The sequence below is a fragment of the Chanos chanos genome, chromosome 3 (assembly GCF_902362185.1).
Source record: "Chanos chanos chromosome 3, fChaCha1.1, whole genome shotgun sequence".
In the NCBI taxonomy this organism is placed as follows: domain Eukaryota; kingdom Metazoa; phylum Chordata; class Actinopteri; order Gonorynchiformes; family Chanidae; genus Chanos; species Chanos chanos.
Genome location: NC_044497.1, coordinates 11,897,187 through 11,909,286, shown reverse-complemented (window position 1 = coordinate 11,909,286; position 12,100 = coordinate 11,897,187). Strand labels below are relative to the sequence as shown.

The window sequence follows — 12,100 nt, the reverse complement described above, 5'->3', positions numbered from 1 at the left end:
AAAATTTGTATTCTTTATAATGAGTTCACAATGATGTTCATGCATTTTATAATCTAATTACTGATATTAACAGTGAAGAATGATTAGCTGCAACCCAAAGCCTCTTACTTTTGCACCTCTGTAAATTGACACATGAGAGCAGTTCAGGTTATTGCATGAAGCATGTTTATTAAATATTGTGTTGACTGTGCGGGAAATTGTATACCATTTCATATTTTAAGAAACAGTCATCATAACAGTCATTTATTGCATCACAAAGGAGAAATACTGTTGAAATGAAGTGCTGTGAATATCCAGAACATAATTGAACATGAATTAATGTTTTAAACGGCTGAACAGCTCATATTCAGATCATCATTTTGTGTGTGTGTGTGTGTGTGTGTGTGTGTGTGTGTTTCAGAGTGAGCGCTGTGCATAACACTGTGAGGGGTCCCCATTCAGAAGCCAGGGCTTTCACCACCCACAGTGCCCCACCTGATACCCCTCTGCCTCCCAGACTCTCTCATCGCACCAAGAGCTCCCTCACCCTGCAGTGGAGGGTAAAATTACAAAACCCACTATGTGGGTCTATTTCACTTCTGTGAGAACACTGTTTAGGAATAAATGACATATCCATTTAATGTACCGCGTGCTTGTCGTTTTCATATATTTATGGAATTAACAAAACCTGTTTTTACTAAATATGTGATTTTCAGCCACCTGTTGACAACGGATCAAAAATTACCAGTTACGTTCTGGAATGGGATGAGGTACGTACTGTTGTCTTCTTACATCCACTCCTTTTGTGTGACTGCAGCTCATCCTAGCTCTTCGTCTAACTCTCCCTTGCTCCAGCCTTCTTGCCTGGTCCAACCTCCTCCCCCTCCCTCCTGTCTACTCTGGTAGCTCTCATTTTTATAGGATATGAATAACTGCTATTCACTGTAATGCTTCCATCTTCATCAACTTTGACTCACCATCCATTTTGTCTACCTACAGCGCCGGCAAATAGGTCCTTGTTTGTTTTTTTGTTTTTTTGGGGGTTTTTTTTTCCCCTAAGCATTTGAGTACTGTCCTTCTCTCTGTAATTATAAATCCATCTCTCAGTGTTTTTCCTTATAACACAGAGCTATTATAGAGCTGTTTTCAATCATCTTGTTCCTTCAGCAAACAAGCATTGAAATTAGCGTGAAAGTCGAAAATGATTAAATTGTTCGTTGTACGAGAAGCCTTTGTCCAAAGTAAAAAAAATATTTTGAGACAAAAGATATTTGGAAAATCAGGCTATTTTCAGAAATATAAAAGGTTTAGTTTTTTCAGATGAAGCAGTTATGATGTACTCCACCTGGTTTCCTCATTTTGACTTATCTGGGTTTTGGTTTCCCTGCTGAAAACATGTTCTGGTTAAAGACCAGTAGTTCTGGTTAAAGTAAAACTTATTTGTCAGGACTTGTCTACACAGGATAAACAGCTGAATGTGAATAGCTGTACTATTATCCACAAATTGGCTGCAGCAGTTATTCCAAAAATAGTTTAACTGTCACTGGACATCAGTTTGTGCCCCACAACACACCCAACTACTGCTCTTATTAATGAATAACCCTTATTGCTTAGACTTTTCCTGACTGCTGTCATACATTAAGAATTCCCTTACTTTACATTGTGTGCTAAAGGGTTGTAGAGTATGGGGAAATCAAGTGTAATGTGCAATAAATTTGTTGAGTATTATGACTGTGATACAGCTTGCAAGCATAGACCCAGAAAATTGGAATAGTTTGTGTTTTTGTTGTATTTTAAATGATGATTCAGGTTTGTTGTGCTTCTCCTTTTAGTAACGAACACTCCTTGACACGTTTTGCAAAACATGATTTTGCAAACTGTCTTTTTTTTTTTTTTTTTTAAACTGAAGTATTGCCACATCACTGATGTACCTACCCTTCTGGATCTTGACTTACTTTATCATTCCTGGTTGTTTCTCTAAGAATGCTTATTTTTGTAGCTTGCTCCTCAACTGTTTCACATGGCTTGAGATTCTCTTAGAAGCTCTCTGCCTTTCTGCTCATTCCACTCTGATTATGTCACTATGAACTTATGTGTCATTGTGACTTATCTTGGTTTTGGTTTCCCTGTTGAAGACATGTTCTGGTAAAAGTAAAAGTGGACTTGTCTACACAGGATAAACAACTGAATGTGAATAGCTGTAATATTATCCACAAATATTGGGAATTGGTTTATCTGGACTATGAGGTTATTAGGCACAGATGGAATGAGCAATATTTTTTTGTGTGTTTAACATAAAGGATTTCAAATCTTCTGCATGTGTGGCAAATGAATGTTCTAAACGTTTAGATTTTAAGGCTTTCACATAATTACAATATTGTATCAGACTCTATTTTGGAGAAAGTAGGGGAAAATGATAACTGAAATATCTTTTTCAACTTACATATTACATGCTTGAGTCAATGATTTGTAAAAACACCTTTGGATCTTCTTGGCTATGTCTTAAGGGCTACCAGCTTGGGCACCTTGATTTGAGAATTTCTGCCCTGTCCATGGAGATTTTTGCCAGGGTCAGTTGATTTGGGATGGATTATGTTGGTGAAGAGCATTTTTCAGTTTTTGTGAGATTCCAGTTTGGGCATTGTTGGGCCATTTAAAGGGTTTTACATTAATGCTCAGAACTTTCTCCATGTGCCTTGGGTTGTATTCATAATAGAGGATAAACGTTCCCCACTGGTATATATCTTTCTCACACCTTAGCAGGTACTCCACTGTGGAAGATTTGTACCATGACAATATACAATCTGTACTAATGAATTAAATACAGTACTTATTGCTGCATTTATTTCTATTGTGATAAAGTATTGCATTCATTATGCCCTGACTAAAAACAAAACATGTTTGTTTTCACATCAACCTTTAGACAGCTCCCTCTGACAGGCAGTAGGTGATTTGTTGTTTTTTAACAGGGCGGATGGCCCATTGGTCACTGACACTACTCTATAGAGTATATAGGGGGATGCATTTTGGTCATTTTGCAAACAAGGGGCATAGCATCCCCTACTCATCCCCCCACAAATCACCTACTGCTGACAGGGTGAGAGTATAGTGTCAATGCAGAGAAGTAAGAATAACATACAGTCAGAAGGGAAGGGCAGTGTGAGGTTAAAAGAGAAATTGGGTTATATGCCTTATATCACATCTGTGTTACGTTATTACTGAAATACATTGGTCTCCCACAGAAACTTCACTCATCGCGTGTTCTCCTTGTCATCATGATTTTTATTATTATTGTTATTTTTCAGTTGTCAAATTAAAATGACCCTCTGTAACTCAATTAAAAATACATTTTTTTTTTTGCACGTATTTGAATTCACACAATATTGCAAAGGAGAAAATGAAATTTTAAATGGGAGGTGTAATTATCATTTTATTAGTTAAAACAAAAATATAAACAAGCATCTGAATGAAGTCACAACACAAATTCATCATTTTTTTATGAGGCACACACAGACATAGATGGGGCACACACACTGCACAGTTTAATTAGAGAAATTAGGTAGATTTAAATCATTTGAATAATGATAATAAGACCTCAGATTATCAATAAAACCTGTATTTTCCAAAATCCCATAGAACAGAAAGCAGACAACACATGGCAAATATGTCCCCCAAAGCACAGAGAGCTTTTGTTTCAAAATGACCAGTTACTCAAACTAGTTAGTGAGATTTTTTCAGTCATTAGGAACAAGGACGATGGAGGCCATTAATGGGCGCCTGGAATTCCCTGTGTCCAGTGGGTCATTTCCATGGACAGGCTTTGCCTTTCTGTTTGAGGGAGAAAAGAGATGGATGTCAAGGCTTAATTCAGATCAGTATTTGGTAGTTACCTGCTCTTCTTCACAAAGTATTATAGAGAGCATGAGACTGATGGATAAGTATTTGTTGTATTTTTAACATTCGAAGATCGATGTTTTCTATGCTGTATCCGTTGTCTGGTAAAGTATTTGATCAGGACAGAAGTTTTCTACTTCAGATGTTGCGATGGAATATTTTCTCGAATCAATTCAGCTGAATGGTTCAAGATTAATGTATAAGAACCTACCTTTTCTAAATGTTCCAGGAACTTTGGGACCCATTGTGCTTTTGGATCAATGCAGTATGCCCTGTCCGAATTCTTTAAGCTGTTCAGAGAGAATGATATAGATCCATAGCCTAAGTTGTTATAAACTATGGCATTATAAGGTATACAAGCATAGAGGATGCATAAATACATTTTTTACAGGGTTGTGGAGAGAGTGGGAATGTGCGACAGACTTACAGTATTGCTTCTAGGCACTTTCCTGTCTTTTGAGAGCGATAGCATTTTGTGATTTTATCTTTTGGGAGATTTTTGCTCACTTTCTCACAGCATATGAGTGGCTTGGACTCCCCTTGGTAGAAGCCTCCTCCAACTTAAAATTGCATAAGAAAAATCAATATTAGGGTTATATTCCACCACCTGTTTTAGAGAGTGTGTTATGACATTCACCCTCCTGGTCTGACCTGCTCTGTTTCATTTTCCTACAACTGCTAAAGAAGAAGATCACTGTCATCACAGCAGAAAGTCAATCAGAATTGTTTTTGAAAGTGAGTCTTACACTTACATGCACATGTACCAGCTGCTATCAGTACAGCCAGACAGAAGAGACAGATCATCTGGCGTGAAGTGAGGGACAAAGGCATTATGGCTGATGAGGTCTTGAGGAGTAGATCAATGTAATCTGTTGTTTTGCTCTATCTGATAACCTGCCCATAGAGTGTCTTCTTATACTCCCATAAAATAAGGAAGTCAACAACGGAACTTTTTTTTTTTCATTCTTTGTGATGTAATTGGTTCTCTCAAAACTTCCATAACTCCTATAAGGTGCTTCCAGAGTCACGTGTTTCTAGACAGTTTTCATAATTTCAGTAGAATGTAACAAAATAATTCTCACATACTGCGATGAATTGTTGTTCCTTTTTGTGGTATTCCTCTACTCCCATGATGGGTACAAAATCTTCTTTGTCACTGTTTCTATATAATATCCTATTATTTTGGCAATATAAGAATCAAAGAATTGTTAATGTGAACAAAGAATTGTTCTCTGTAGTATCTGCCAAAAATATTGATGTTGTTTTGTTGCAGTAATTGTAACCTTGAGAGAACTTGAATACATTTAACTTAAGTGGGCCTGAAAAGTTGTTGTGGGTCTGTAAATAGCAATGCATGAACTTCAGCTCTAACACCAAGTAATACCAGCAGTTATCTTGGAAACAACAAGAAGTGCATTGCTGCTGTACTATATGTTCTAGATAAGTAAATATATTCAGTATCAGTTAATTTGATCGAAATAATATGTTGCAAATAAATCTCTTCATTGTAGCTGAGCAACAGCCCCGAATATTTTAAGCCTGGCCCCAAATATTTTCGCCCTGAAAAAGAAGGTGTTTATAGCAAAACAACAGACAGACTGTGTAACAGGGCAGAATTTGACTTGCAGCGTCCGAGGGAGTGGGGAGTAATCAAGCGCTGCACAGTGCACACAAAGTTGGAAAACGCGTGCACCCAAATTTTCTTAACCCCAGACATAGCCCCCGGATCTTTCCAATAGTTAGAATCACTCCTGACTGACACCTTTGAAGTTTGTTGTGCAAAATATTGTCATGTCCTTTACTAAACTAAATGGACAGAAATGTTACTATTTATATAAGCATGCTTGAAGCTATTTGATCATGGTAGCCAAATTAAGAATGAAGCTTATGAAATGATTCATTTCACGTCCCTCACATCCCTCACAAAATAACTTGTTAGGTATTACTATTGGGATACAAGGTGTAAGCACACTCCCAGACAATCAGGATAGATTGTGGTTTTGATGTTTTTTTTTAAGTGATGATTCAGGTTTGTTGTGCTTCTCCTTTTAGTAACGACCACTACTTGACATGTTTTGCAAAACATGATTTTGCAAACTTTTTTTTTTTTTGCGTATAACTGAAGTATTGCTACATCATTAATGTACCTACCTTTTCCAGACTTAATCATTCTTGGATGTTTCTCTAAGGATGCTTATTCTAGTGGCTTGTTACCTAGCTGTTTCACATGGCTTGTGATTGAATGAGCCATCCCAACATTCGGAGGTCTGATATTTCTTCTTAATGACCACTGAAAAAAATTAATGACCGCTGCCTCTGGCAACGGATTTTGTGCCTCTGATTCACATCTTTCATATCTTTCCACAAGTAGTCCATTCACTTATTGTAACGGGAATAAACCGCCTGTCTGCAACAAGTTGACGAGTCTGCAGGTAGCCTAACACGTTGCTACACTTGCAGCTGTTTGCAAGAAGGGCTATTTTTCTCATCTGTGTTCTGTTATTGGGGGCCAAGCAGCAAAGCTGCATAGGCACCCACTGTTTCTACCTTTTCTTCATCCTCTTCTTCTTCGTCCTCTGGCTAGGGTGTCTATGGCAGCCCCTAGAGCCGTATGGCAGAAAGTTGTGAAATTTGACATGCTGATTGAGGAAAGTCCCCTCATTCTTTTCACCAACTTTCATGTCTGTGCCTTGAGTGCTCTAGCGCCACAAATGGGTCAAAGTTGGAGGTGCGTTTACGCACATAACTTTTGAACTGTGTGCCCGATTTTCAAATATGAAGTACCATTGAATTCCTTGGATCAAGCCAAGTTTGTTAGCTTCTGCCATATTGGACTTTCTGCCATATTGGATTTTATGAAAAAGTACAAAAAAAAAATTTCACAGGCTGCAAATTTTGCCCAATCATCCCCAAAATTGGCACAGACGATCTTTTGACCAATCGTCACAAAAGGTATTTGTTGGCTTTTCGATTTGTGAAAGTCTTTGTCCATCACAACTCTTTGATGCATTGACACCAAACTTAGTGGACTGACTCAAGAGTCCACCCTAAGGGAGTCCAAGAAAATTGCCCCATTTTACCACTGAGGGGCACTATAATAAGAAAAAGCCCTATTCCTCTGGGAGCTCCGGTTTCCTCCCACAGTCCAAAGACATGCAGGTTAGGCGAATTGGAGACACTAAACTGCCCCTAGGTAAAACTGTGTGTGTGTTCGTTTGTATGTGTGTCTGCCCTGTGATGGACTGGCGACCTGTCCAGGGTGTTTCCCCATCTTTCGTCCTGTGAGCGCTGGGATAGGCTCCAGCACCCCCCGCGACCCTAATTAGGATAAGCGGCTTAGATAATGAATGAGAGTGAGTGCACGTCAGTTTGTGCCACACCACACACCCAACCACTACTCTTATTAATGAATAACCCTTAATGCACAGTCTTTTCCTGACTGCTTTCATACATTAAGAATTGCTTTACTTTACATTGTGTGCTAAAGGGTTGCGGGGTATGGGGAAATCAAGTGTGATGTGCAATAAATTTGTTGTGTATTATGACTGTGACACAGGCTGCAAGCATAGACGCAGAGAATTGAATAGATTGTGTTTTTGTTGTATTTTAAATGATGATTCAGGTTTGTTGTGCTTCTCCTTTTAGTAACGAACACTACTTGACACGTTTTGCAAAACATGATTTTGCAAACGGTATTTTTTTTTTTTGTTTATAACTGAAGTATTGCCTCATCACTGATGTGCCTACCCTTTCCGGAGCTTGACTTACTTTATCATTCCTGGTTGTTTCTCTTAGAGGAATTGGTTTATCTGGACTACGAGCTTATTAGGCACAGATGGAATGAGCAATATTTTTTTGTGTGTTTAACATAAAGGATTTCAAATCTTCTGCATGTGTGGCAAATGAATGTTCTAAACATTTAGATTTTAAGGCTTTCACATAATTACAATATTGTATCAGACTCTATTTTGGAGAAAGTAGGGGAAAATGATAACTGAAATATCTTTTTCAACTTACATATTACATGCTTGAGTCAATGATTTGTAAAAACACCTTTGGATCTTCTTGGCTATGTCTTAAGGGCTACCAGCTTGCGCACCTTGATTTGAGAATTTCTGTCCTGTCCATGGAGATTTTTGCCAGGGTCAGATGATTTGGGATGGATTATGTTGGTGAAGAGCATTTTTCAGTTTTTGCGAGATTCCAGTTTGGGCATTGTTGGGCCGTTAAAAGGGTTTTACATTAATGCTCAGAACTTTCTCCATGTGCCTTGGGTTGTGTTCATAATAGAGGATAAACGTTCCCCACTGGTATATATCTTTCTCACACCTTAGCAGGTACTCCACTGTGGAAGATTTGTACCATGACAATATACAATCTGTACTAATGAATTAAATACAGTACTTATTGCTGCATTTATTTCTATTTTGATAAAGTATTGCATTCATTATGCCCTGACTAAAAACAAAACATGTTTGTTTTCACATCAACCTTTAGACAGCTCCCTCTGACAGGCAGTAGGTGATTTGTTGTTTTTTAACAGGGCGGATGGCCCATTGGTCACTGACACTACTCTATAGAGTATATAGGGGGATGCATTTTGGTCATTTTGCAAACAAGGGGCATAGCATCCCCTACTCATCCCCCCACAAATCACCTACTGCTGACAGGGTGAGAGTATAGTGTCAATGCAGAGAAGTAAGAATAACATACAGTCAGAAGGGAAGGGCAGTGTGAGGTTAAAAGAGAAATTGGGTTATATGCCTTATATCACATCTGTGTTACGTTATTACTGAAATACATTGGTCTCCCACAGAAACTTCACTCATCGCGTGTTCTCCTTGTCATCATGATTTTTATTATTATTGTTATTTTTCAGTTGTCAAATTAAAATGACCCTCTGTAACTGAATTAAAAATACATTTTTTTTTTTTGCACGTATTTGAATTCACACAATATTGCAAAGGAGAAAATGAAATTTTAAATGGGAGGTGTAATTATCATTTTATTAGTTAAAACAAAAATATAAACAAGCATCTGAATGAAGTCACAACACAAATTCATCATTTTTTTATGAGGCACACATAGACATAGATGGGGCACACACACTGCACAGTTTAATTAGAGAAATTAGGTAGATTTAAATCATTTGAATAATGATAATAAGACCTCAGATTATCAATAAAACCTGTATTTTCCAAAATCCCATAGAACAGAAAACAGACAACACATGGCAAATATGTCCCCCAAAGCACAGAGAGCTTTTGTTTCAGAATGACCAGTTACTCAAACTAGTTAGTGAGATTTTTTCAGTCATTAGGAACAAGGACGATGGAGGCCATTAATGGGCGCCTGGAATTCCCTGTGTCCAGTGGGTCATTTCCATGGACAGGCTTTGCCTTTCTGTTTGAGGGAGAAAAGAGATGGATGTCAAGGCTTAATTCAGATCAGTATTTGGTAGTTACCTGCTCTTCTTCACAAAGTATTATAGAGAGCATGAGACTGATGGATAAGTATTTGTTGTATTTTTAACATTCGAAGATCGATGTTTTCTATTCTGTATACGTTGTTTGGTAAAGTATTTGATCAGGACAGAAGTTTTCTACTTCAGATGTTGCGATGGAATATTTTCTCGAATCAATTCAACTGAATGGTTCAAGATTAATGTATAAGAACCTACCTTTTCTAAATGTTCCAGGAACTTTGGGACCCATTGTGCTTTTGGATCAATGCAGAATTCTCTGTGTGAATTCTTTAAGCTGTTCAGAGAGAATGATAGTTATAAACTATGTAAGGGATAATGTAAGGGATGTATAGTCCACCGGTCATTATCAAAAAATAAATCCCTTCAGGATGAAACAAGACAGGTTGGGACGGCCCATTCAATTCAATGGAACTTTCTGCAGCATTCGGAGGAACTGTATAATAAGGCATTATTAGGTATACAAGCATTTTGGATACATAAATACATTTTTTTACAGGATTATGGAAATAGTGGTAATGTGCGACAGACTTACAATATTGCTTCTAGGCACTTTCCTTTCTCTGGAAGGCGATAGCAATTTGTGATTTTGTCATGTCTTGGGACACCTTTGCTCACTTTCTCACAGCACGTGGGTAGCTTGTTGTCCCGTGGATTGATGCTTCTTCCAACTTAAAATCGCACAAGAGAAATCAATATTAGGGTTGTATTCCACCACCTGCTTCAGAGAGTACGTTATGGCATCCACCCTCCTTGTCTGATCTGGTCTGCTTCATTTTCCTACAACTACTTAAGAAGAAGATCACTGTCATCACAGCAAAAAGTCAATCAGAATTGTTTTTGAAAGTGAGTCTTACACTTACGTGCACATGTACCAGCTGCTATCAGTACAGCCAGACAGAAGAGACAGATCATCTGGCGTGAAGTGAGGGACAAAGGCATTATGGCGGATTAGGTCTTGAGGAGTAGATCAATGTAATCTGTTGTTTTGCTCTATCTGATAACCTGCCCATACAGTGTCCTCTTATACTCCCATAAAATAAGGAAGTCAACAACGGAACTTTTTTTTTAATCTTTGTGATTTAATTGGTTCTCTCAAAACACACTTCCACACTTCCTATGAGGTACTTCCAGAAACACATATTTCTAGAAACTTTTTATAATTTCAGTAGAATGTAACAAAATAATTCTTACATAGTGCATTGAATTGTTCATTTTTGCACTCCCATGATGGGTGCAAAATCTTCTTTGTCACTGTTTCTCTATAATGTTCTATTATTTTGGCAATATAAGAATCAAAGAATTATTAATGTGAACAAACAATTGTTCTTTGTAATATCTGCCAAAAATATTGATGTTGTTTTGTTGCAGTAATTGTAACCTTGAGAGAACTTGAATACATTTAACTTAAGTGGGCTTGAAAAGCTGTTGTGGGTCTGTAGATAGCAATGCATGAACTTCAGCTCTAACACCAAATATAGCTGCAAGCAGCGATGTGGGGGCCAAGCAGCCCAGCAGGGCAGAGTCGACATGGCAGCTTGATCTGATTATGTTAAAAATGTGGCTTTACGCAGTGATAGCAAGTTTTATGTCAACTGACCTGCCACAAGAATCACTTTTGTTCAGAGAAACACATCAACATTTACGATGCAAAAAGTTGTCTTTGCTTATTGCAGCACCCGCCAGCAGTGAAATGACACGAGACTTTTTGCACATCCGTAGGAAAGCATTCCGAGTACATACACCAATGTTGGTGTCACTACATCAAAGCATTGCTGAGATATGCCCTCACTTCCTGTTCGGTGACTTCACCACTGATTTCGATTGACGGAGACGGACAAACACTTTTGAAAACATGAAAAATCCACCTGACAACATTTGTGAGGCTTGCCCCGAACATCATCTGTGCCTATTTTGTGGATGATTGGACAAAATTTGTGGCCTGTGAATTTTTTAAACATTTCCAAAGAATCTAGTATGGCAGCCGCATCAGTTAGGTTGACATGACAAGTTACCATTTCTTGGCCTTTGAACCTCCCACGGTATCGCCAGACATGGGAATCAGTTATTAAAGGTAAACACATCAACAGTTATTAGCCAAAACACATATTTCCGTATTGCAGCGCGCCCCCCCCCCCCCCCCCCCCCCAGTGGTCAAATGAGGCAGAAATTTTTGTGCTTTCTCAGAGTGGGGTCCCAAGTACATGCACCAAGTGTGGTGTCAATACATTAAAGTGCTACTGAGTTCTTGAGCACTCAGTTCCTGTTTGGCGGCTTCGCTGCTGAATGAGTTTTTGTGAGATTCCAGTTTGGGCATTGTTGGGCCGTTAAAAGGGTTTTACATTAATGCTCAGAACTTTCTCCATGTGCCTTGGGTTGTGTTCATAATAGAGGATAAACGTTCCCCACTGGTATATATCTTTCTCACACCTTAGCAGGTACTCCACTGTGGAAGATTTGTACCATGGCAAAATACAATCTGTACCAATGAATTAAATTAAATACAGTACTTATTGCTGTATTTATTTCTATTTTGATAAAGTATTGCATTCATTATGCCCTGACTAAAAACAATACATATTTCTTTTCACATCAACCTGTAGACAGCTCCCTCTGACAAGCAGTAGGTGATTTGTTGTTTTTTAACAGGGGGGATGGCCCAATGTCCAACAGGGCAGAAGGCCCATTGGTCACAGATAACAACTCTACAGAGTATATAGGGGGGTGCATTTTGGTCATTTTGCA

The 12,100-nt window shown here is 38.3% G+C and overlaps 1 protein-coding gene across 2 annotated transcripts in view; it reads left to right on the top strand.

The window, feature by feature from the left end:
• Nucleotides 1–12,100, top strand: part of fndc3bb (fibronectin type III domain containing 3Bb) — a 60,188-nt gene that overhangs the window by 16,201 nt on the left and 31,887 nt on the right. For both annotated transcript variants that reach the window (XM_030768870.1, XM_030768869.1), the window contains exons 9-10: nucleotides 401–539; nucleotides 696–749. In XM_030768870.1, the coding sequence (XP_030624730.1) occupies nucleotides 401–539; nucleotides 696–749 (193 nt within the window). The remainder of the gene's footprint in view (nucleotides 1–400; nucleotides 540–695; nucleotides 750–12,100) is intronic.